The sequence below is a fragment of the Typopeltis vanoorti genome, chromosome 9 (assembly GCF_054136105.1).
Source record: "Typopeltis vanoorti isolate ZY-2024b chromosome 9, IOZ_Tvanoo_1.0, whole genome shotgun sequence".
NCBI lineage: Eukaryota > Metazoa > Arthropoda > Arachnida > Uropygi > Thelyphonidae > Typopeltis > Typopeltis vanoorti.
The window spans coordinates 91,439,977-91,467,921 of NC_143557.1; the positions used below are offsets into that span (position 1 = coordinate 91,439,977).

General features: G+C 35.3%; 1 protein-coding gene across 1 annotated transcript in view; it reads right to left on the bottom strand.

Moving 5' to 3' along the window:
- Positions 1-27,945, bottom strand: part of Spg7 (SPG7 matrix AAA peptidase subunit, paraplegin) — a 299,389-nt gene that overhangs the window by 90,194 nt on the left and 181,250 nt on the right. Inside the window, exons 13-15 of the mRNA XM_090397373.1 lie at positions 27,022-27,177; positions 14,130-14,247; positions 3,806-3,921 (exon numbers count right to left, since the gene is read on the bottom strand). Of these exons, the coding sequence (XP_090253499.1) occupies positions 3,806-3,921; positions 14,130-14,247; positions 27,022-27,177 (390 nt within the window). The remainder of the gene's footprint in view (positions 1-3,805; positions 3,922-14,129; positions 14,248-27,021; positions 27,178-27,945) is intronic.

Below are 27,945 nucleotides of genomic sequence, written 5' to 3' on the forward strand. Positions count from 1 at the left end.
GCTCTCTGCGACAATTAGTCATTGTCATATCCGGGCAACACATACGCTCTTCCTATCACACAGCTGTCTTTAACTCTCCTCAATAATCTTCTGATATCCAACCTCACATTCTTCCTAAGCCAAATCAAATAATTTGTTCCAATCACAATCACCAACTCCTCACACACTCTTACTTCTCATATCCAGTGCCTCAATCCCCTTTCACCCTGTTCATCCTACCTCCTGCAAAGCAGACCTTGTGCACTCTGTCATCCACTACACCTTTGATAACAGAATCTACATAGAGTATTACTCTTGAGTTATTTGCTACTTCTTTTTCTCTACTATATTTCATTTTATTCTTTCGCAATCTTCCGTTTGTTTTTGCATACGCCTAATCTCATTTCTCATCTTAATCATTTAATTCTTCAATTCTTGCATTCCAGCAATCATTCTCGCTACTGCTTTGTCTTCCAGGCTTTTTTCCATTCTCACAGTCACACTAGCTGTTGCATAATCAGTTAAGCTAACTTCTGCTTCAACATTTATACTTGGTTTTCCTTTTTCAATAATTTCCACATTCACTATCACATTCTCCACACTCATATTCTCATCCTCATTCTTCTGGCTATCATTCTCATTTTACACCCATCACTTCATTTCATCTGGTATTCTTCACTTCCTGTTCACCACTTTTATTCAAATCACTGCAGTCTATTAATATATCACACTTTCTACAGACCCTCACTCTCCAACTTCTCGTCTCTTATTTAATCCTTCAATAAATGCATCTGACACGTTTGTCCACATATACATATTACCCTCCCAACAATGAACATTCTGCTTCAACATTTATACTTGGTTTTCCATTTTCAATAATTTCCACATTCACTATCACATTCTCCACACTCATATTCTCATCCTCACTCTTCTGGCTATCATTCTCATTTTACACCCATCACTTCATTTCATCTGGTATTCTTCACTTCCTGTTCACAACTTTTATTCAAATCACTGCAGTCTATTAATATATCACACTTTCTATAGACCCTCACTCTCCAACTTCTCTTCTCTTGTTTAATCCCTCAATAAATGCATCTGACACGTTTGTCCACATATACATATTACCCTCCCAACAATGAACCGTCTTAACAAAATCCAAACAGCTCGACACCCTTGATTTTCATGATATGAATCTGGTTGACTTTACTGCCATTCTTTCCTAACTGTTAACTTTTATGTACAAAATTCTCTACAAAACCTACTAACACGCTCAATAATTAATAAACATATTCGGTCTCAGTATCACTAATTAAATAAATTTTGAGTGAAATGTATATAATTCTTCAAAAAAAATTCCAAAAAATAAAACTTATGTTTACTTCAGTGATTCTACTAACTGTCATTGTTGAACATTTTCTATCCAAAGTCTTCCCATAACTTTTGTTTCTAGCTACTTTTACACATAACTCGGCATTATTACATTTTTGTCTACATGCTCAAACACGTCATCTTTCTTGTGCCAAGAACAACATTCAATAAATTTTATTTATTTATTATTATTATTATTTTTAATTTCTTTAGTCCATTAGAAGTTGTGAATTTTTCTGCCCTTAATAATGACTTCATTACAGGCTTCCCTGGTTTAGTCATCACATTTTTTTCAGAGTTTATCAGAGTGTCTCTGACATTTGGTTTTTGTTTACAAGAACCAAATGTTGGATGCTGCTTGAACTTTCAAGCTATCTTTTACTCTTTCACAAAAGATAGGTTGAGAGTCCAAGCTAAATAAATGAGTGAGAACTTCGCAGAGTTTATGGAATGCAGAGACCTAATCAAGGTTTCTACCTCAATATTAATTCTCACCTTTTCATTACCCTGTTAGTGTAAATTATTGTGCCGATGAAGAAACTGGGATCAGCTGAAAATTTAAGACTTACATTACCAAATTATATTCTGTAACGACTTAAACTACAAAACCTGAAATCCTTCAAATAATGACAATAACATAATAATGACTGTAATGAAAGGTACAGATATTTCATAGTGAAAATACTGAACATCATCAATGTGGAAACAACAAGCAATTCAAACAGGAATACAAAGTATATACAACAATAGTTTACCAATTAAAAATGGTTGCTGCATGCTAGAATAATTTATTTATTTAAAAAAAAGCATAATATATTTTTGTTATTTACGTAAGGTGAGAATCTCTAAAACTTTTGTGGGAGAAATACAATCATTTTGATTCAGGTTAGGCCAGTATGAAAGGGCTTCACTACTTTCTTCGAAAAGGTGTTCATATTTAAAACTATTTCTATGGAGAAGACGAGCTTTGTCCCATAGACTGTGTTTGGTATCAATACTATGCTATGCCAAACCAAATATTTGAGGTTTCAAGTATTTAACGTAGTACTGATGCTCATTAATTCTTTTTCCATAGAATGGTTTGTCTTCCAAAAATATGTCATCTTTTATAATAAAGCCAAGTTACTGTTTCCTATTATTTTGGTAAATACCAATTAAAGATAGAGGCAACAGTTTGTCTTTTGTAGATGAGAAATTCTGTTGATAGGACCATATGTGGGATTAAGGTGGAACTTCTTCAAATTCTACCAACAGGTTCAGAGATGCTGGAAATATAAGTGATTGGAAGCCTGTAGTCTAGCAAAGAATCCTTAGTTGTTAGAACACAGGAGTCAATTATCCTTGGATTTGATTAGGGTTGTAATAATTTAATTCCATTAAATTTTGATAGTGAGAAGTTCTTGTTGTAAGCCTGAGGGATAGGAGCAAACATTATATGCTCTATTAATTAATGACTTAATAACATCAATTTTTAGGGAGGCATGATGAGCAGACTTTTGACATATATATATATCTGCCAGTAAAGGTAGGTTTCTGATAAACACTGGTTAACAAAGTACCAGAGGTTGTGCGAGTAAGAAGGATATCCAAGAATGGTAAAACTACCAGCATTTTCATTTTCAACGGTGAATTGAATACATAGGTGAAGGCTATTGTCTGATATAGAAAAGTGGTAACTGTGTTTAAAAAATAAGGTCAAACAGCTAAAAAGTTGTTGACATAGCAAAATCAAATAGGGAGTTTGGAGGATGAATGGATAAAACCAAGGTATCTTCTGGATGGATCAAAAAATAGTTTGCCAAGGATGAAGAAAGAGGGCTACCCACTGCTGTGCATTCAATCTGTTTATAGATCTTGTTTTTGCAGCTCATTAAAGTGTATTACAGTGAGTAATGTTATTTTCATTATTTGACCTTTATGTTTGTGGCCTGCAGTCATATAAATTATTAAGAAAAAATGTAGGAAAACCGTTTCTTTGTAGAAATTTTATTTTAGAATCTCCTATTCAACAAACACATTTTATTATTTCTGCTGGCTAAATAGTTACTGGACAGACAGCATCTCAGCTTCTCTAAACAGAAGATTATGAGTTTGTAACTGAGGGCGCAGATATTAATGAATGACTTTAGGCAATATAGGCAATAGATGAATTTCATTGCTTGGTGGAAAACCACATTCCTGCTTACTGAAGAGGTTTTGAAAAGTTCCATGTTTGGTGAATTTCTGGATTATCTAACCATAGCCTACCAACAAAATCAATGTACAAGTTTCACCATTTTTTGGATAACATAGGGAGAAAAAAAAATGGCATTAAACTAAAATCACAGTTTACCCTTGAGGATGATTTAAAATTATTAGCTAATATTAAAGATCAATAATTAATTCACAATACAAAATATTTGTATCTAAAATAATTTAAGAAATAATATCAAAATAATACTGAAAATGAATGTACTTTCATAAGGGCATCAGTATGTTTTAATAGCCATCCCACCAATGCATGACCACATTCATGATAAGCAACCACTGTCTTTTCCTCTGGAGACATCACTTTGCTTCTTTTTTCTGTTCCTGAAATGAAAATTTTTGAATTATAAACAAAAATTGTTACTGGTAAGTGAAAACTATATAATTGTATTTAGGTTAATATACACTATCTACCAATAATTGTCTGGACACTTTAGCAATTTACAATTGATACCAGCAGGTGAACCCTAATATCAGGTGTATATCCAGCTTTGGCTTTGATCACCTCCTGCATCCTTTGAGGGAGGCTTTCTACCAGTGTGCAGTAGATATCAGGTGGAATTTATCTCCATTCTGAGATGCTGCTCTGGTAGTAACATGGGTCTGTTCCATAAAAACTCCACAGTGTAGGCAGAACCTGATTATCCATAATATCGAGGTACTGAGGTGCCTGTGTGGAACCATGGACAACGATGATCAATGATCCCACTCCAAACCAGCTGAATACACCCCACACCATTACTCCTCCACCATTAATTCTTGTGATGGCTACAGCGAACACAGCATCAAAAAAATAATCAATTCCTCCCCCAGTCCCCGTCCCTCTCATCAACAAAAATTTAAAAATGCCATCACCATACCCTACATCCGTGGCACTTCGGAAAAAATAGCCAAGATACTAAAAAAGTATAACCTACACACAGCATATAAGCCCTACCGCAAACTGGCTACCCTCATCCGTTCTACGAAAGATCAGCTCCCTCCTCTCTCTCTGCCTGGAGTTTACAAAGTACCCTGTTCCTGTAAGCTTGCGTACTTTGGACAGACAGGCAGATCAGCATCCATCTGCCTGGAGGAACACAAGTCGTACATCGTTAAACACAACTATGGCCATTCAGGCTTGGCTGACCATGTTTTGGACACCACCCACAGAGTATCATGGAAGAAAACCACCATGCTCCACCACAGCAAATTCAAGAAAGAGGGACTTTTCTTAGAAGCAGCAGCAGCTCTCAGAAACTAACCAAATCTTAACAAATATGGTTGCATTAAGCTTCCGAAGATTTGGGAAACAGTCATCACCAGAGGTCCCACCTTACATTCCAGGCCACCTACTACTGCCCTTAGAGGGCGCTCCACCTAGATAGGACTTTATTGTCACCCATGTGGTTGGGCTTAGTATTGTAAGTTTTTGTGTGCATGTTACATTAATTGTCTTTGTAATCCCCGTAGATGTCCTAGTGACTAGGACGAAATATAGGAAGTATTAAATTCTATTTTAATTCTTTTTGAGTGTTGTAAAAAATCCATTAAACCTCCAACATAACCTCCACCATTAAACTTTACTGTGGGTACAACACACTGTGGTAACAAGCGTTCACCAGGCTGCCTCCACACCCACATGCTGCCATCAGACTGGAAACAGGTGAACCTTGATTCATTGCTCCAGAGTACTGTTTTCCACTGGTCAATTGTCCAGTTCACACGATCTTTGCACCAGGCCAGACAAGCCACCTTGTTCGTTGTTGTGATGTTCAGCTTGTGTGTGCTGCTGCTCTTCCATGGAAACCCAGCAAATGGAGTTCTTTTCATACAATATTAGTCCTCACCACAGTGTACTAGTGCTCTGGAACTCATCTGTGATGAGTTCCAGAGCACTAGTACAACAGCTACAATTGGCACAGACTAGTGCCAATTGTAGAAAGTTTTTGCATTGCACCCGTTTTAACACCCTCCTGTCCCTGCCAGTCATCTTCGGCGGCTTCCCTGGGTGTTTTCCTGCACTAATGATGCCAGAACATCTCCATTTGTTGATCACATCGAGCCCACAAGATACACTATTCATGTGGCATATGCTATGTAAGTCAAATGGGATGTTCCCAAGAGATCCCCAGGAAAATCCCATTTTGTTTTAAAGATGCAGAAAAAGAAAACATAAATCGGGTTAAGCATCTTATGCAATCCATGGCAGGAAAACAAAAATGCTGCATACATTAACCAAAACAGTTTGGTCAAATTCAATGACACTCCAGAAATGCTATGGAAGTCAATTCAATGCAATAAAAAACCCAAGTATCATCCTGCACCAAACCTGGCCTCCATTCATCAAAAAACCTCACCATAAACATGGACTATCAAACACAATTTCATGGCAGAATGTCATAATACCAGCTAATGCCTAACCATTCACAGATTCACTGTTTAGTTGAATTTTCAGCCTGCATATTCTCTATTTGTAATCCGTGATAAACTCACTGGTTTTTTTAACTTCTTTTTTTTTTAAAAAAAAAAAAACTCTTCTGAAGAAGTATACCTGACTGCATGTGAAACAAATTACTGTATTTATTGGCATATAAGACACAATTTAAAAAAAAAAGTCTCAAAACAAAGGTGTGTCTTATATGCCAAAGGTTGGAATTTCAGTTAAAATTTTGATTGGTCAACATTTCTTATTTTATGCTTCTGCTCTCGTCCATTTGTCATATGTGATTTAGAGTTAAAGATGTAAGAAATTTAAAATATAGATAACTCTAACTAATTAAAGAAAACAACAGATATGTTCTGTATAGTGAAATGGAACTTAATGTGTCCGGTTTTATTTAAAACACAGTGCATGGCATTCGACAGCCTGCATGGACACAGTTTCATAATTGGCAAGTTACGCATCCAAAGGTCTTTCAAGTGTAATAGAATTAGTGAAATTCTAGTGTTTAAGATTTTTATTATTAACCAATGCCTGAAAAAGCAACACAAACATTGCTATAATATTGCTTTCAAACTTGGCATCATTGCATAAGCAAAGGAAAATGACAACACAGCAGCACAGTATTTTGGATTGCTGCTGACCAAAAAAAAAAATGACACAAACTTAGAGACAACAAGAACAAGACTTAAAAGAGATAAAAACGTAATAAACATGATCTCTGTAAAAAAATTGTAAAATGGCTAGAACTTGAGGAAGAAGTAAAAATGTGAGTATTAGACACCAGAAAATCTGGTATTCCAGTATATCCACAAAAATGATTATTCACCAACCAAAATGAATGGCAACAGATAGTGGTATCACTGAATTTATAGATTCAACATCATGGTGCTACAGGTTTATGAAAAGAAATAACCAATGCATGCGAATAAAAACAAAAATATTACAAAAAATGCTGGATGAAAATGAAAATAAAACTCTTGACTTTCATAAGTATGTCATTAATACTAGGAAACAAGGGAACTTTGAACTATCATAAACAGGAAATATGATAGTTCATATCATATTTCCTGTATAAATATCATATACAGCAATATCATATTTATTCCTGAATATGATATTCCTGTAATAAATATAATAAACAAATGAGGTACCTATCACATTTGATATGCCTTCGAACAAAACAGATATATAAGGTACAAAAAAGGATTATTGTTAAAACTTGATTTAATGTTTGAAGAAAGCAATGACAGGGTGCTTAAGGGTCAAAGTTGTATAACTGAGAGGAGACCTCCACATAGCCTTTAAAGGAATGTGGAGAATAGACCAGGGCTTCTAACCTAATGTCCAATCCTCACCTTCTCGTGGTGCACCATGTTAGGTATTTACCTGGATACTGAATGAATGAGGATGGGGTGGCAATTTGGGATTTAGCCGACCAAATTGACTTAAACCAAAATACAAAATGATGGTACAACATGACAGAATTCCATGCCAGCTGGGGTGTCGCTGGGTTAAACAAGGCCAACGTTGTTTTCGCCAGGAAACCAGGGCAAACAGCGAAAAGTCAGCTACTGGAACAAATCTGAAAACACACTCCAACCCAACTTCACCAGAGTTAAAGATCGGTACTATCAACATAAGAAGCCTGAATGGCAAAGAAATGGAGCTAGCCGGGGAATTAGATAAGTACCAGATCGACATAACAGGGTGACTGAAACAAAAAAGACAAATAGTGAGAATCTTTCTGAGCAATAAATACAAAATGTTATATTCAGGCAATGACAATCAAAGAAAAGAAGGAGTAGCCATAGTATTCAACACTAAATATGAGGCTAATCTTCTTGAATGGCAGTCAGTCTCAAGTAGAGTGATGTGGGCAGATATCAGAATGGGGAACTGGACAATGAGACTCATTTGTAGCTATGGTCCCACAGAAGGTTGTAAAGTTAGAAGTGGAGGAATTTTTTTGGGTCTTTAGAGAAGCAACTAACACAATGAAAAAGGAAAAGTTAGTCCTTGTTGGGGATCTAAACAGCAGAGTAGAAAATGATTGTCAGACATACAAAAATATTTTGGGAAAATTTGGAGAAAAGAGCAAAGCTAATAATAATGGCAAATACCTGTTGGATTTCAGCTCAGGACATGGACTGGTTATTACTAACACCATGTTCAAACATAAAAATGTACACAAATTCACATGGAGGGAAGAGGCAAGGAATAAGAAAAGTCTCATCTATGTTATTGTTGATAGTGATGTTTTCTCCCTGGTGCAGAACACCAGAGTGTACAGAGGATTTGAAATTGGAAGTGATCACTATTAAGTCTTGAGCAGGATAAAATTGAATTTCATATTGAAAAGAATGACATGTAAGAAAGTTTTAAAGTGAATAAAAGATGAGCAGCTCTCAGATGTGAACTGTAGACTAACATATACAAAGATTATTGAAGAAAAAATGAAAGAGTTTGAGAATAGGAACCAAACCTTCGAGATTCAGTGGCAAACCTTGAAGAAAACACTGATTGATTCAAACAGAGAGGTATGTGGTGAGGTTGTCTGCAAGGATAGAAAAATCAGAACCCCATGGCGGACACAGAAAGTTAGAGAGGCGGTGAAGGAAAAGAAGAAAGCATATCAAAAGTTCCTGGCAAATAAATCAGCTTGTGCTCTTAGAGAATACAGAGACAAATGTAAGAAAGCAAAACACTTTGTAAAACTAGCTAAACAAAAGTCATGGGAGGACTTTGGTAAGAACATAGAAAATAAATATCAAGAAGGTGGCAAAATATTCTCAAGGTTGTTGAAGAAGCTTAGAAATGGATGAAAGAGTGCTGTAAAAGGAGTTTGAGATGATAAAGGTACATGAAAATAGGAGAAAAAGATATCCTTGAAGTATGGAGTAATTACTTTGAAAAATTCCCAATTAAACAAGCAGTGATAGCACAGTGGTAAAAAACACTTGACAGGCATACAGTCAGGAATACATATCCATATTTGAAGTAGAAAAAGCCATCAAAGACTTGAAATGTATAAAGGCAGTAGGAGTAGATGATATTCGACCAGAAATGCTGAAGTATGGTGGTATGAAAGTCTTACAGTGGCTGCACTGCATAGTTCATAAAGCCTGGACAGAGGGACGAATTCCCAATGATTGGAGTAGAGCTCTCATAGTACCCATATATAAAAAGGGAAATAAAACTTCATGTGAGAATTACAGAGGTATTTCCCTACTGAGTGTTCCTGGAAAGATCTATGCAAGTATACTTGAGAAACGGTTGAGAAGAATTGTGGAAGGAAAGCTTGGTGAAGAACAAGCTGGATTCAGGCCAAATAGAGGCTGTCAGGATCAGATCTTCGCTTTATGACTAATAGTCGAGAAAGCATAGGAATATAACAGAGATCTGTATTTAAGTTTTGTCGATTTGGAAAAGGCATATGACAAGGTGCCAAGAGAGAAGCTATTCAATACGCTACAGTTATATGGTGTCAATGGGGCATTATATCAAGCAATACTTAGTCTTTATTTGAGTTGTAAGTCAGCAGTTAGAATTGAAGGAAGTACAGGAAGATGGTTTAATGTTAAATCTGGTGTGAGACAAGGATGTACATTATCCCATCTGTTCTTCATTATCTATATGAATCACATTATGAAGGAAAGTGGTATTAAACATGATATCAAAATTGGAGATGTTACTGTCAGCTCTTTGCTTTATGCAGATGATGTTATACTTCTAAATAAATCTGCTACAAGTTTGCAAGATTCCCTGACTAAATATGGTATGAAGGTCAACAATAAAAAGACAAAGACAATGAAAATAAGTAGAATCATTAAAAATGTCAAATGCGTTGTGAACGGAGAACCTGTGGAACAAGTAAAACATTTCAGCTACTTAGGCACGATTTTTAGTGAAGATGGTAAATTAAATATGGAAATAGACAACAGAATAAACAAAGCTGGTATGGCAGGAAATCAACTGAATAAATTCATATGGAATAAGAGAGAAATTAGTCAGAACACTAAATTAGCTGTATACAACACAGTGTTCAAACCAGTTTTAACTTATGGATCTGAGAGCTGGGTCAGAAGTAAAACACTTGACCAAAGACTAGAGACCACAGATATGAGAGTCCTGAGAAAGATTAGAGGCGTTCACAGATGGCATCATTGGCAATATCATATTAAAAACGAGGATATTAGGAAAGAACTTGACATTGTCAGCATCCAGGAATGCATTAGCAGAGCTAATCTCAGGTGGTATGGTCACTTAAACAGAATGGGCGAGGAAAGATTAGCAAAACAAGTGTTCGCTACCAGGTTGGTAGGAAAATGACCCAGAGGAAGACAAAAAATTTGGATGGATTGATATGGTAAAAAGTGCCTTAGACGATAGAAATATAAGATATGATATTGTTGGAGTCTTGACAAGTAACAGACTGATTTGGAGGAAAATTGTAGATTAGTAATGATGAAGTTAGTAATGATGTAATTTTTTCATGTAGTACTTTCATATCCTGTACACTCCCCTTGAGGGTACATTGCAGGAATTTGTTGGTGATGATGACAAACTATTCCTGTGGTTTGTTATAGCGGATAATTTTTGATTTTGAGCAGCAACTGTATTTGGCGGAAGTACAGTAAATCTGAATTAAATCAATGTTGTCCATTTCCTCAACATATGTTATCAAAAAATAAAATTTGAAATGAACTAGAAAGAAATAGTAAATTATTGTTTTTTAAAGTTCTGATCAACAAAAAAGAAAGTGATATATCTCCATATCCAAACACTGCTGTCAGATATAGACTCTTCCTTCCATACCTGCCATGAATTTTTACTCACACCACTTCGTTATTTAAAGACTTAATGTCAGCATTGCTTATAAGTCCAAAGTTCTGCAACCTCTTGAAGTTACCTAGAAATAGCAATCTTTCCAGAAATATCATGTATCTATTACATTTACTGGACCTGCTCAGGGGAGGAGAAATTATGAAAGATAAACACTGCAGCAATACATCAATATAAAAGAAAACAAAAGTCAGGTTTAACTATGCATATCATGTTTGCAAAACTTATCATTCTATTAAAACAGCTACTAAGTGGATGGAAGAAAATTTCTCATCATGTTGTTTTAAGGAAGGTAGAGTATTTATTTACTTACAGTTAATCATTTACCACCTCCTTTGTCTTAAATAATGTAGAAAAGTTATTAGCATAGATGATATACAGGTAACCCTCGATTAATGCGATTAATTAATCCCTCGATATTACCGAGTATATCAAAATCGCATTAATCAAATCTAAAAATCAATGGTAAAAAGTACCATTCATCCCTGATCGATTATACTGTACTAATAGTTCGTTTTATATGGTACTCTTTTAGGAAAAATAAAAAATGAATGCAAAGTAAATGTTTAATAAATACTTGTACCTACATGTGTCACAACTACTCATGACCTCGCAATTTTTTATCAAAAGAAGTTTTCAAGAGTCGTTTGAACAGTTTTATTTTTTTTTTTGTTATCAGCATAAATTCTATGATAACAAGCAAAATGACTCTCCAGACCTCGGCAAAAAAGCAATAAAACATAAAGGCAAAAACACTGCAAATATAATACATGATGGTACAAATTAAGTGGATATTGAATCCAACGTTATTTCATAGCTGAATATAGAAACTGCAAGAGTTTCGTACTAAATATATAGAAACTAAAAGTTTCAGCAGATGCAAGCATAACCAACCTTATGGGCAAATGCAGTAAAGATGGAGTAAGCTCCAGATCACTTTTGCTTAGTATTTTCCATTCCTCTAGGAGATGTACTTTACATCTCCTAGAGGACATGTAGATAAATAAGTCTTTGGCTCTCTGTTATAATACATAATGGGTTATTTATTTTCAGTTACAATCTAAAAATTATTGAACAAAGAATAAAAAAAAAAAAAAAAACTAAACCATACTATACTGACATTGGAGGTCACGGTATCTCTCAGATACAGTTTACTGTCTCATATATCACAAACCTTTACATAACATGTGTTAAACCAAACTGACAGAAAAAAACAGTGTGGAATATCACTCGTAATATAGCAATGCACAACTACTCGTGACTTCCAAGCTATACACTGAATTGTGTGAGAATATTTATATTAAGCATTTTGCTTGTATCTGTCAGATCAGCTGCGAGCTCCTCGGGGTTAAAGGCATGTTAATCAAAACTCTTGCCGCATATATCAAGGGATTGCTGCAATTAATTTCACCGCGATAATCAAAACTGCGTTAAGAAAAACCGCGTGAAGCAAGGGATACCTGTAATCATCATATGGAAATAGTGAACCGGTACTAAATCAATTTTATCTATTTCTTTCATGCACACAAACACCAAGAATCAAGTCCTGATTCCTTATAAGAATCAGACTGTTTTATAATTTCAAAATTATTTTTATTTTACAACATAATCTCCCTTAAGACTACTACAGTTATTCCAGTGATGCTACAGTGCCATTATCCCGTCCCTGTAGTGGTTCTCAGTAAGATCTGCAAAATACTCCTTTACAGCTGCAATCATTTCTTGATTCGAAGAAAAAACGCAGACCAGTGAGAAAGAGTTTTAGTTTTGGGAAGAGATAGAAGTCAGAGGGAGCCAAATCTAGGATATAAGGTGGGTGTTCCAACAATTCACAAGTGCAGATCCCTTAATTTTCCCATTGCCAAAACACCTTTGTAAGCAGGTGCATTGTCCTGATGAAAGATCATTTTTGTCTTCAACAAGCTGGGTCTTTTCTCACAAATTTTTTCGTCTAGTCTGTCTTTCGTCTAGAAGATTGGAATAATATTCCCCGGTTATTGTTTTACCCTTTTCAAGATAATTAATAAACAAAATGCCTTTAGCATCCCAAAACACCGATGCCATAACCTTTCCTGCTGATGGAAACGACTTTGTCTTCTTTGGTGCTGAACAACCAGCTTCTGTCCACTGTTCTGTTTGCTGTTTGGATTCTGGTGTGTAATGGTGAATCCAAGTCTCATCAATAGTAATAAATTGATACACACAAAATCAGTTTTATTCTTGTTAAAACACTCCCAGCACTGTTCAGAGATTTTTATGCGAGTGCGTATTTGATCTGCTGTGAGCAGAAGCACCCATCTTGCACAAAGCTTTATCATTTGCAATTCTTCATGCAAACTACATCCTACACGTTCTTTTGAAATGCCTATAGTCTCAGCAGTTTCATGCATTTTGACTCACCGGTCATCCAATACCATATGGTGCACTTTATCAACAATTTCTGGTGTTGTTACACTTTTTGGACATCCTTCATATGTCCAAATATGTTCAAATGTGGCCGTATCATCTTCAAGGCTGATACGGCCACATTTAAACTCAGCACTTCATTTCTTAATTGTCAAAAATGAAGAAGAGTGTCCATAAACATTTATGAACTTCGAATGAATTTCTTTTGGCGCTAAACCTTCTTTCACAAAGAATTTTATAACTGCATGATACTCAATTTTATCCATTTCAAGGGATACAGACAACACTTTTGCTTCAGACAGCTGTATAAAACAAACTACTTGACAGAATGACTTGCAATTTCACATGGACGCTTATGACAGATGTACCAACTTAGAAAAAATAAATAAAAAATCTTGCTGATAGTGTTGCATCTATGGTTGAGGCCGAGACCTTTACAGACCACCATTGAATCACATCATAAAACATTTTTGTTGCATTTTACATTAATTTTTGTACCAGTAATCTTAACAGATATTTGAATAGTGAAATGTGATGCTTATAATTTTATTAATTTTTGCTTATTACACCAAGAAATCCAATGGCTTTTGAAAATTTTAGTTTTGTCATAAAGTACTGGATAAAGTGTTATATTTGTCAAGGTGGTCACAATGCAAAAAAGAAAATAAACAAATAGACAGAATCAAAGCTACAAAACAGATGAATGGTATGTGTAGGTAAGGTAGAAACACAGCTAGTTTTACCTTTGAGTTTCAAGAAACATCCCAATAACAAAAATTTGTGCATTTAAAAATTATTGAGTACTTTTATGAATACTAAGTAACAAGATCAAAATAACTTATTTTTTTTTTTAACATACCACCAACTACTCTTTCAACTGCATATTCCAGATTATCAGCAGTGACATGCTTTTGTTTGTTTCTTGCAGCATGTAAGGCAGCTTCATTACAGACGTTGGCAATATCTGCACCTTTAAAGTTTATTTTTATTAATTATTCTCTAGTTATTTATTTCATTAATGATATAAAAAAGAATTCTACATTATTATCATGCTACATTTTGTGAATGTATATTCTCTTGAATACAAAATATCTGGATTTCAACTTGGAAAAAAATTTGAAAATACCAGTTGTTAGTTCCTAACTAACACCTAATGATCAACTATTCTGGTGATCCTTATCAGCAGAATAGTTGATTATCCCTATTCGTGAGATGGCAACTGAAAAAAAAAAATAAAATAAAATAAAAAATAATATATATATATATATATATACAACTGCCTAATGAGTATGGTGTTGACTATTATTCAGTTTTCTGTTTAATGGAAATTATTAAACAGAAAATGCTTGGTTGGAAAAGTGGACAGCTCCACCCTCCAACCAACAGAGATGTGCTTCTAAATGAATTTAGGTGGTAGATGTTTTTCATCAACCTTTGTTTCATCAACAAAAAAGTACTATTGCAGTTCATGGATTATTTAATCCTTATCTCACACATGATACTAATGTACTATAGGTTTATAACTTTTTGTGGGCTAGATTCATATTAAAAACAATCAACAGTACTGGCATGAAGCATCACATAGACTTTTATCACTCTGCCTTAAAAGTGGGATGATGCAAGTAGCTGTGTTTTTGAAGTTCTCTGTTTTGGAAAATATATTTTCTCCAATGGTTATGGTACAGAAAACGTGTTTCTTATTTGATCAGATCCATCTTGACTACAGGTTTCCAACTTTTTTAGTTTGAAACTAACAACTGTCTTCCCTTCCTAGACACGTTAATTACTTGACTCCCAAATGGTTCACTATAATTTTATAGGAAACTCACATACACTGAAAGACAAATAAAAAAATCACACCATCATCCATCCCAATAGTGTAAGATCTCAAAATATTTGTACACAGAACCAGCACTATTTGTTCAAATGACACAGCCATAGCTACTGAAATCAGGCACCTTTGCAACATGTTTTTAGCCAATGGCTACAGCTTCTATAAAATAGATAAAATACTGCATGCTACCTCCTGCGCGTGCGCACACACACACACGCCTTCTGCAACTAACACAGAAGATCACAGCAAAACTATTCCCATCCCTTATATTCAAGGTACCACATAAAAGATAGCTAAGGTGCTCTACAAATATAAAATCTCCATACCACTTTCAAACCACACATTCAACTACCAACTTTCAATTCTTCTTGAACATCCCAGAGTGTATAAAATTCCTTGTGCAACTTAGCTTACTTTCGACAGGCTGGTAGATCCACTTTGAAGAACATAAAACATCCACGATCATCTATATAGCAAGTCGACACTGGCAAACTATGTTCTGGACATTCCTTCATACTTGATTAAATGGAAAAGAACAACTGTGCTGCAAACAGAAGTCACTCTAGGTCTAAGAAATTATTTTTAGAATCAGCATCAGGTACGAAGCAGTCCTCCTACCTCAACAAATATGTCTGTATAAATATGGCAAAAGATCAGAGAGAGAGAGAGAGACCATCATTTTAACACCATATTTAGTCTGACTTTTCTAAATTACCTTTGTTTTTACCTGGCACCTTGTTAGGACATGAGGTCCTTTTCAGCTACAATTTGAACTATTTCTACTATCTAATAAGTGCTATGTGTCTACCACATTTGAAATTTTGTTTTCTGAGAATGCTGGTCCAGTGAAATATCAGTAAGATCAATAAATTAATTACTTATTTTGCTTTTGTGTTGTTTATATTGTGAGGCACTGTTCTGAATAACAACCAACACCTAAGCCCATTTACACAATGACTTGATGCTGCTGTTCATGTTTATGGTATCAAGTCTCAAGAGATCCAGTGGAAATTTATTGTTTCTAGAGAATATATTTGTTTTTAATGAGATGCATGTAGTTTGATGATCTGAAGAGCAGAGTTGGGCATAAAAACTGATAACTGTCACTGATATGAGAGCTATACATTTTTCTACACAACTATAAAAATGCATATACTCCAAGTGAGTATGTCATGAAAAATAAAAATTAAGTCTTTTAGAAGAAGACTTGTAAATATGGAATAAAAATATCTGCTATTATTAATGCATGATCACACTGCGCACGCGCATGCACACGCACACACACACACACAAAACTTAGAAGTATATAGTGGGTGTTAAGAATGACACAATTAGCATAGGACTTGTCAAACCCATTTTATAGCAGCAAAAAAGCCAAATTATTTTTGCAAGTATATTTTGCACTTGGTTAGACTATAATAAATTTAGTTTAATCCTTTATCCAAGTGTAAGCAAACAAAGTTTGCACCTGAAAATATCTTCAGGACTGAGGTAAGGTGGTACATCCCTTGGCAACTCGCAGCAAAGATGGATCAAGCTCTAATCACTCCTTGTCTCAGTATCTCCCATAATGCAAAGCACATCTCCTTGCAGACATGTATACTGCTATGTATTAGGGAAGGGCCACTACCCAGACCGGTTTCGACCTTTATTGAGGACTCATCAATGGGAGGCAGACCCAGAGTGGTGATACTAAGCCAGAAGCAATGGAGAGGTCATATTTGCCTATACGAGTTAACAACCGGTGTACTTTAACAACCAGAGTAATTTAATGATACTCTAAATCCAGAGTAATCATTAAATTACTCTGGATTTAGAGAACGATGTTGGAAGTTTATTTTGCACTTGGTTAGACTATTATTTTTGTTACAAACATTAACCAACAATAGTCCAGTAACCACACTTCGTGCATACATCTTAAAAACACAAAATGCAATCTGTGGACTGTGACTGAAAATCTGCAGTGTGCAATGAGATTTTAATGTAGTGAAGTCTTTTTAATACCTTACTCTTGGTTGTCTGGTTTTCTTAGAGATGAGGAAGTGTGCAGAGCATCCAAATGTGAGTGGCTTGTGGAATGATTTAGAGTAAATTGTGGTTTGCAAATATTGGTTGATAGGTTAAAAAAAGAGGGGATATGATACAAACATTTAAGATAACTAAAAGGATTTTGTAGGGGATTGATGGAGAGGAAATATTTCAGCACCTGACTAGAGAGTGTAGGGGAGGGGAGAAGAACAAAAGGTCACCCTGAGTAAAAGTATGGTTAGCAAGCATGTGAGTACTAGATATTTCACTATAAATTAAAGATAACAAGAAATTATATACTTGGTTTAATCCTTTACAAGTGTAAACAAACAAGTTTGCACTTGAACTATTTTCAGCACTGGGGCAACTAATAGATAGAAGCTTATGACTTCACATCACTTGCCTTAGTATCCCATAATGCAAAACTCATATCCTTACGGACATGTATAATACTATGCATTATGGGAAGAGTCACTACCCAGACCGGCTTCAACCTTTATTGAGGTCTCATTAGTAGGAGCCAGATCCAAAGTTGATATCAAGGACCGTATATGAAAATACCACATATTTTCCTATACGGTCACTATCCAGACTGGTTTCGACCTTTATTGAGATCTCACCAGTGGCAGCAAGACCCAAAGGTGATACCAAGGTTGAAGTAATGCAGAAGTCATATTTTCATATATGAAAATATGACTTCTGCACATGGACTGAGGTAAGCGAGATAGGGCGGTAGTTGGACAGCAGTGACTTGTTGCCGTTCTTGGGAATGGGTTGAATATAGGCCAGTTTGCAGGTTGTGGGATATTTATTTAGTATATAATGTACAGGTCTCAGGATATTACATACATATTACATAAAACAGCATAAAAACAATTGTAAAAATCATATTAAAAGGGATACATTGGTTGAAATGATTAATCATTAAAAAATTAAGAATAAGAGCTTAATCCTTAAATCTCAGATCCACTCCAGGGATTCTGGGGTCAGTTTAAAAAAGTTCTCTTTAGTGTCTGAGAATGAGTAGATAGGGCACTCAAGCATAATGTGATTGATAGTCCGAATCCCACTTCTGCATTCACAGTTTGGAGTATCGAGTTTCTGCCAGAAAGAGTAGGTGGGGTTTGGTAGACTGAAGGTGGTAGTGGACACTATTAAGGTTGGAGTTTAGGTCATGGATGTTGGTGAAGTGGATATGCAAGGTTCTGTGAGGCATATATTTGACCACAAGGGTCTTGCACATTTCCTATGCAGTGCCAGCATACTGGTTTCCATGGTGATTACAAGTGGCATCGCTTGATTTTTCCACCAACTTAACTTGCTTGTATTCAATGATCCAACCGGTGTCTACATTTTGACATTTTTCTTCTTCGAGTTCTCTTCGAAGATGGCGTCCTTGTTCCCTCTGTGCAAATGTTAGGTCTGGTCAAGCATGTATTTATGATTGGGGCAAGTGTCTTTGAACTTGTTTCGATTGGGGTCACAGAGTTCATTCGCAGGCAAAGGTGAACTTGCATTGCAGAGCTGGTCATCAGTTTCTTTGAGCTTAACTTCCACTGCTTGTATTTTGGAGGAAAAAATATCTTGTGTGCCAATTTGTCTATTTGGAGCAGGAAGCGTGCAGTCAGAATATACCCTTTTTTTTTTAATTTGTGACACCAGTTTTACAGCTGCAGCACATTATGGGTTTGTCAGTGGGGATTGATGGTGGCACACTGGTGAGAAACAGAGTGCTAGTTTGGCATTGGCTTTTGTTGCCGCCATCTTTGCTTCATACAGTAGGAATAGTGGGAGCTTACATGTGACTGATTTAGAACTGGAAAGATAGCTGATGTAATGCATCATAAGTACTTACAGATTGTGCAGAAGTAATCCGCTCCTTAGTACCCGCTGTTAAGATTTCCGTTTAATGATTAATTTTGATGAAAAACACTCAACGATAAAATGCAGAAGCACAAATTTAGAGTAGCTTATTCACTGACACCACCAGGCAGACCTCTGAGGTTTTGAAATTTCAAAGTTTCTGGGCAGGATAGTGATGTGAAGCAGATTTAGATATCTGCCTCTGTGTGTGGGTTTACAGTAGACTGTATATGGATGGACCTGTCTGATTGTCTTGAAACTAATGTATTCAAAAAGGCTAAAAAGCTTCTTTTTTTCCTCCTCCACCACAGTAACTCTAATTCAGGGATGGATACTGTTGAGGAAATGTAGAGAGTCAGAAAGAGCCTGTAGGCTATGCAGCCAAATGGCAAAGACATCATCTATATAGCTCAACTATGCTTTGAGTGCCAAAGATTCAAATGATTCTACAGTCTACTGTAAGTCACCTCATACAAGCAGATACCTACTGCAATTTCACATCACCATTATGTCCAGAAACTTGGAATTTTCAAAACCTTAATCTCTAGAACAGAGCAAATTTCATGCTCAGAACCAGTACCTTGAACCAGAACAACAGGCTCTGCTTACATCATTCCAACAAAATTGATACAACAGAAAAACTCTTGCCAAACTCCTTAAAAAGACCCAACAAGAACACACACAGCATATGTCAAAGTTATGATGGATACACTGTTACACACTGTTACAAAGTTACGATGGCTCCCTCCTTAAACAACACAGAATCAGAACTATATACAAATGGCTAAAAAAAATTTCCACCTTTCTAAGACAAATCAAAAATTGCCAGGATCCTCTCACCACCTTCCAGGGAGCTAACAGCATCCCCTGCCAGTGTGGAGCCCAGTATTCAGACAGACATGGAAGATTACCTTGGTCTTAGTTCTGATTCTGTGTAGTTTAAGGAGGGAGTCCAGTGTACCCATCATAACTTTGATATAGGGTAAAGATATGGTGTGTGTGTGTGTGTGTGTGTGTGTGTGTGTGTGTGTGTGTGTGTGTGTGTGTGTGTGTGTGTGTGTGTGTGTGTGTGTGTGTGTGTGTGTGTGTGTGTTCTTCTTGGGTCTTTTTAAGGAGTTTGGCAAGAATTTTTCTGTTGTACCCATTTTATTGGAATGATGTAAGCAGAGCCTGTTGTTCCAGTTCCAGATGCTGGTCTCCCTCTAAGGTATGTTGTTCTAGCCTGCTTTTTTGGTTATCTATACATCCAGTAAAGACAACCAAAAAGCAGGCAAGAACAACATACTTTAGAGGGAGACCATTTTATCATACGGAAGAAAGACAGGCTACTTCACAGATCCCAGTTTAAATTGGAGAGACCATTCCTGGAAGTGGCACATGTCCTACAGAAAACAGTCCGATGCAATTGAACTGATGGCAAGATTTAGATTTTGGTGTGTCACCTAATGTGCCTATTAGCATCAATAACAGAAAATACCACAAAGAGTAACGCTACCACTCTCCATGCATGTGACTATTCTCATTTGCATGGTCATTTCATTTCCTGTCTTCACTGACTGTGTATTATCATTAAACTGCCTCTGATAATGCCAGTGTGAGCTAGCAAAATGTTGAACTGTAAATAATTAATTTTGTCACATTATTCATTTGCATTACTTTTTATGTGTTTTTTTTTTTTTTTTGTTCCAGAAATTTCAAAGAAACCACAAGGTTTAGTGGTGTGTATTTCTTCACATTAACTTATTATAAATAAATAATACCTTGTAACTAGTAGGTTAATTACTGTATTTATTTAAGGCCATTAAAAATCCAGTTATTCTAGTTATACTCATTGGTCCAAAAGTCTTCTTTCAAATATAGAAAACTTAACTTCTTGAATGGTGATAAGGCATTATTTATTTATAATAAGTTAATGTGAAGAAAGACTGGAGGTTAGTGTTATTCCAAGAAGAGGAATTTTATCTTGTTCAGAGATCTGTATAATGTTATAAGAAGGATAGAAGGAATCCATTTTTGGCTAGAAACAAGACAAGATTGAGTCGAATTTTATTAGCAGTGAAATTTACAAGGTTATTAGAACACTAATAAGGAATGGTTTGGAGATCAGAATTAAAGGGCTGTAAAAGATGATATTCTGGAAGTACTGATTTGCATAATGCAAGGTTTGTCAAATTAAAAAAGAGAGTGCAATGTACTATTAAATAAAGATGTTGATTGGATTTGCAGTCAACTAGAGAAGGTCACTGATAGGAAGAGAGTCAGTGAAAGACTTCTTGACTTTGACATTAGTTAAAAGATTTAAGGATAAAGATGCATCCATCATCACATGAACGTGTAGCCAGCTTGCAATACAGTTGCGTATGATGGAAGCATACTTAAAATAGAATCTGTGTGTTAAACACAATCAAACTCCTTAGCAATATCAATTACTTAGGTTTTTCCATGTAATTTCTCCCAAAGTAATATAAGCAAAATAATCCTCTGTTGAATGAAAGTTGCAGAATCCAATACTGATCACTGTTTGTTAGTTGAGTTTTCAGGTAGCATAACAATTGTCTGTTAAAGATTTTCTTCATTACTCTACAAAGAATAAAAGTGAGAGAAAAGAAGGAATTTAAGTGCAAGAAACTGAACAGTAATTTAATTATAGCCCTTTAAGGAGTGGATTGAATAATGGGATAATTTCTAAATTACAGGAGAGAAACAGCAGGAAAACAGGAGCAAATCAATTACGCAACACAAACCAGTTTGGACAAGATTCTTCTTATCTCTTTCTGCTGAAAAATTAAACAAGGATGACGAGGAGATTGAATGTTGCATGTTTGGAATGGTAAGAAGACATTTACCAAGATAATCACTACAAGAAATGGAAAAAAGTAAGAAGCGAAGAGATTGGCTTTTTTTTCTGTGAGTAAGTATTGATGCAGTGGAAACATATAAGTGCAAAAGAGGTGGAACTATGGTTGTACAAAAAGCTACAGCAAATAACTTTGGCAAGAGATGAAAGCATGGCTGCCATTTGGACACAATGCAAGTTTCCTGTTTTTGGAGGTGGTGGGTCTGTGGTTGGGTATAAACAGTATAAAAATAAAAATATTAATGAATATAAAATGCCTAGAGGATAAACAACATTCACAGTATACTATACTCAGAAAGCACTACTAAGGAAGTAACCAACACCATTTGGAGAGTGGTTAGGGTTATCTTGTATTCTGGTGGGCATATGAACAATTTGTGTGACATCACTAGCAAAAACAAATGTCTTGGAACTGCAACCTGCTGGATCAGTGTGGAAAAGCAAAGCCAGTTGAAGTTGTTAACATTAAAAGTTCCAAGGAAGATGGACTGAAGAAAAAACAATATTTAAAGAAAACAAATTAAACAGTTCAGAATGGTCAGTGGTATTAAAAAAACAATAGAGATAACAAATGAAAAGGAGAGAATAAGGCAGAGAGATTTTTTGATAAAGAAGATAACAAAAAAGGGGAGATTATAAGTTGGAAAATTATTCACATGGCATATCAGAGTAAATGTATGCATAAATGTGATCTTTGAGATGAAAAGAGTTCAAAGTGTATGCAATTTGAAAAACCAAGATGAGCAAGATTGAAATAAACTGAAATTTTATTTCCTGTTAGGAAAGTAAGTCTGGTTTTACAGACTAGGGATGGAAACGAACATCCTCGAGGATGGAATTATGACTACATACATCTGTGAAATGAATCTGCATAGTTGGGTGGTTTGCCTTTTCTGCATGTAATTCATCCACTTCTCTTTGCTTAACTTTTCATGGTTGGTGCTTAAGGTGAGTTGGAAGTAGATGGATGTAAATAAGTAATGCAAATCTTTACTAGTCCATACATGAAGAATTACATCCAATGGAAAACTGTGGCCTTGGCAGTATCTTGTACATACCACATGGATTGTATTTAGCAGATCCTGACAGAGTGGTAGCAAGATTATCTGCTAAAAAAATGAAACCTCTTAAAGGACTACCTTTAGGTTTGGTCAAGCAGTCAATAAGTCAGTATGCAGAAGAATATCTATTTTAAATGTACCTTTGAAAAGAAGAAATGATGTGTGTCTTTTTAGAGTTATGCTAGGCATAACTCTGAAAACATCACTCATATTATATATACTGTAAGAAATGGGGGGGGGGGGGGAATGACAGGGTCTTTGCTCTGGTATCAAAAACATGGTTTTTGGCGACTTAATTTTGGCAATTAAGTTTATTTATTTTATAATAAAACCTGTGGAGTATTCGTGACTAAACAAACACACGTAACCACAGTAAATATTTCATCCTAAGTATCATAGGACATCGTCAGTACAGTTAATTCAAACAATACTAGGAATAACATACAGTTAGGGTGCATGATTACAATGGAATCCCAATATTCGTGCAGTAGCATCTTACAGAATTAAATTAAGATATATCTGGGGGGGGGGGGGGGAAATAGATTGCATTAAAATAAGATAATATATATAAAAATTATTTTACACAATTTTGTATGACAATCTCCCATACTTTAGGAATAGCAAGAACTTCGTTACAGTTCAGATTTGGTCTGTGAAGTAGGGCTTCAGCACTTTCTTTATATAAACGTTCATGTTTATATAGAGATCTATGTAGAAGTTTGGTCTTTTTCCAATAGCTCCTATGGTTTGGGTTTTCACTTGGCGTGTTGTGCGAGACCAGATTTTTGCAGTTTGATAAGACAGATATGGTTTTGATGTTCCGAAATGCATCTATTAACAGATCTACCGGTCTGTCCATAGTAAGACAATTTACAGCAGCATGCAACCTCGTACATGCCAGGTAGCATCAGAGGTGAGAGTTTGTCTTTAGGAGAAAGTAACCAATTGTAGATCTGGTTGATTGGTTTTGTAGGTAGCAGCAAGTTTGTATTTCTTCATAATTTTTGAAAGACGTTTGGAGATTCCTTTGACATAAGGTATGGGAATCTACGAGCTTGTTCTTGTCTAGGTTGATGTGTGGGGAAGTGACTAATGAATTTTTGAGTTGTTTTTGGATTGTATCCATTTAGTATGGCTGTATTTTTGATTATTTCCAATTCTTGGTTTAGAGATTCTTCAGAGGAGCAGAATCTGTGCGCTCTGGTTAATAATGATTTAATGATGCCAAATTTTTGAGATGGATGACGAGCAGAAGAATTGTGAATGTAGCGACCTGAAAATGTTGGCTTGTGATAGACAGAAGTGGAGATGGAACCATCTTCTTTTCTTTGGATGTGAAAATCCAGAAAGGGGATACCCTGTGGAGATTCTTTTTCTAGCGTGAATATGATGTGAGGATGAAGAAGGTTTATTTTATCTAGAAACAGGCGTAGTTCTTGTTCAGAATGACCCCGGACAGCAAAGACATCATCAACATATCGTAGCCAAATTTTTGGTTTGGGTTTAATAATTTTTATATATGTTATCTTATTTTAATGTAATCTATTTTTTTTTTAAATTTAATTCTATAACACATACTGCATGCATATTGGGATTCCATTGTAATCATGCGCCCTAACTGTATGTTATTCCTAGTATTGTTTGAATTAACTGTACTGACGATGTCCTATGATTACTTAGGATGAAATATTTACTTATTAAAACTTATTACTGTGGTTGCGTGTACTTATTTAGTCATAAGTTCATTTATAGACCTTTCTTATGTCAGTTCACTTTGATATTATTTCTTCCCATTTAATGGTTTAATGCCCATTGGTCAGGAGATAATATCCAAGGCTACCAACATGATGTAGACAGAGGAGTTGATGCAGACCAACTAGACTTAGCCAAAGTTCAGTGTACTCCACACAGAGGTTGCCGAACATTAGTTATATCAGTATTTTTAGACATTCAGTCCCAGACATTCAATCATGCTATCTATTTTAACTATCCCCCAGAAGAATATCTTTAGCCTCCCCCCCCCAGCCCCTACTAATGTGTTTGTGTTATAAGTTGCTAAGCCTCAGTATCATGTGTGTGTGCATGTGTGTGTGCATATATGCTTGTGACATGAGATTAAGGACAAGGCAAGAATCTTTTGATGTTTTTCTTGACCACTGAAGATTGTAGTAGTCTTTGGGGAAAACAGACTGAGAAAGGCTGTTTCCAAAGAACAGAAGTAAAGAGAAAGCAAGAAGAGGACAATACGTTGGTTTTGTAGGTTTACAGATGGACAGTAAATGAGTTTTGACCAGCAGCTGCTCATGTTCACTCAGGCTTAAAAAAAAAGAAATAGAGGAATGCCGGCAGTGGCACCAATTCAATAGAACATTGCTCATGAAAATACCTATACATTAGTATGTTAGATTTGCTGAATACAGTAAACATTTAGAGTGCTATTCTGATCTGAACTTTTAGGTAGAGAGTGTCTACCTAGAAGTGTCTGGAAAGTGTAATGGAAAAGTATGATTTCCAGAAGATATAGCAAATTTTACCAAGGACATATATTCAGACTGGCAGAACAAACTCTGCTATTTAATACACAACACCAATCAATATAACTGGAAATATTTTCCCCAAATTTTAATTAAAAACTGCTTCTTCTTTTTTTAAGTGAAATCATAAACTTCTTTTTTACCCAAAGGAATATTCTAAAGAATAATCCACAATCATTCCAAAAGGTGCTGTGAGACAAAAATAACTTTAAAATAACTGCTATTTCTTTAAAAAAAAGCTTTGCAAACTGAGAAGTGTAGTAAACTTCAGTGGATTGAGCTAGAATATTTAAAAGGCTATTAAATAAACGATAGAAAAGTTATTTCATTTTTAAAACTTTTTCTGTTGAATCAATTTTATACAAATCAGTGTTTGGGGTGAAAATTTGGATGTTAGGATGAATATATATATATATAAACTATAGAGAGGTAGATTCCCAATAGAATAGTGGACCATATCCCCTTTTAGCATAAAACCTTGGAAACATTACTTTTAGTGTTTCAGAATTGAAGCAAGTATCATATTGCATAAAAACATTTATACAAGCTTCATTTATATTAAATATTTTTATGCAATGCAGGCATACTCTGGTCATATGACATGTTAAGTTCCAAAGTACCATCATATGGCAAATTTTGTTGTATAGCAAATCCCTACCTTTTTTTTTTTTTTTTTTCACTTGTAAAAGCCTGGTTTAATAATGTTTTAAGCAGTAATATAATATATGTGCATAAATGACATAAATAAAGCATTTACTTATGTCATATATGCATACGAAAAACTCAGAATAATTTTTGAAAAAAAAAAACAAGTTATTCTGAACAGCTTGGCTTACAGAAATGCACCAACCAGTTTGGTCATCAATCTACATGATTAAAGGTTTTCCAATTTGTAAACAAGATTGTCACGTTTATGGATAACTATAGTATTAACTAGTGTAGCACTTTTCACTTCAATGTGAACTTTATCTTTGTTTTTAACAACTGTAACAATAGTTGTTACAAACAAGATACTAAACTTTCCAAAGAAAGTTTAACCTGCAGCCTATCTCATTGCTTGATACACATCGTATTTAATAATAATAATAATTTCAATCTTAGTGTAAAATGTAACGGGTTCATGCAACTTTTTCATTTTAATAGAAGTAACAACACCCTTATTTTGAATTTATCTGCCATTATTTCTGTGAAACACCAAAACACAAAGAGATGTAAGGAGCAACGATATCATAAATAAACAGTTCACGAAAAACTGCACATCAGGTGATGCATGGGGGTATCATGTCACTAAAACCATCGTATGCGTGACTGCAGTGTTGTATAAATGGGCCTGGTTATAATTGAAAGCCATTGTGTGAGTGGATCGTAGCGAAGTGTCATAAGGCAGGTATTACTGTATGACTGAAAGCAATCCATTCTTATGCTAACAGTTTATTATAGAATCAGCTATCACTATGGCAAACTTATAGGGACTAATGTGATAATGAGAATGCTACCATGGAAGTTGACTATATTATCTTTTATAAAATCAACTGTGAGATGCAAACACTACTACATAATATTTACCACTAAATGCAGGGAGTAAGTTGAGCCATACGCTGAGAATAATGTTCTGGTTTGCATTCCAGCGTAACATCCCTCAGATGCTGTTCAAAGATTTCTTTTCTTTCTTGCAATGTAGGTAAATCTATCCAGATGTGACGATCAAAGCGACCTGGTCGAAGCAGAGCCTTAAATCAAAGTAGATGATGTACAATTAAACCTATGCAGAACATAGTTTAGATTGATATTTCAAAAAAAAAAAAAAAAAAGTAACTTTCTTTTTAAAAAAATTTCATATTTTTAAAATTTCATTAATGTCACATTTTATTACTGAAAATGACTCCCCAGTCAGCTCTGTAGCCTCATCATACAATGGTGCATAAGTTGATCAAAGCTTCAAAACAAAAGAAAACCCAATAAATTAAAGATACCAAGAAATTATATACTTGGTTTAATCCTTTATCCAAGTGTAAGCAAACAAAGTTTGTGCCTGAAGTTTTTTCAGGACTGGGGCAACTCGTGGTAAAGGTGGTATGACTTCACATCACTTGCCTTAGTATCCCATAATGCAAAGCACATCTCCTTGCAGACATGTATAATGCTATGCATTATGGGAAGGGTCACTACCCAGACCGGTTTTGACCTTTATTGAGGTCTCATCAGTGGTAGCCAGACCCAGAGGTGATAGCAAGGTTGAAGTAATGCAGAAATCATATTTCCATATACTTTTCAACAACAAAAAAAAATGTCATAATCCTAAAATGCCACACCAAAAGTGACGAAACATTGAAGGATGACATTACCAAACTAATCAAAATATGCAGTTTTGATCCCAGACTAATGGCCAAATGCCAATGCTTCAGGCCCACAAACAGAAAAAGGGATGGAATTTACTTCCTGTAAATAGTGATGGTAACTTGTGACACACACACCAGTGAGCACATCATAATTAATGG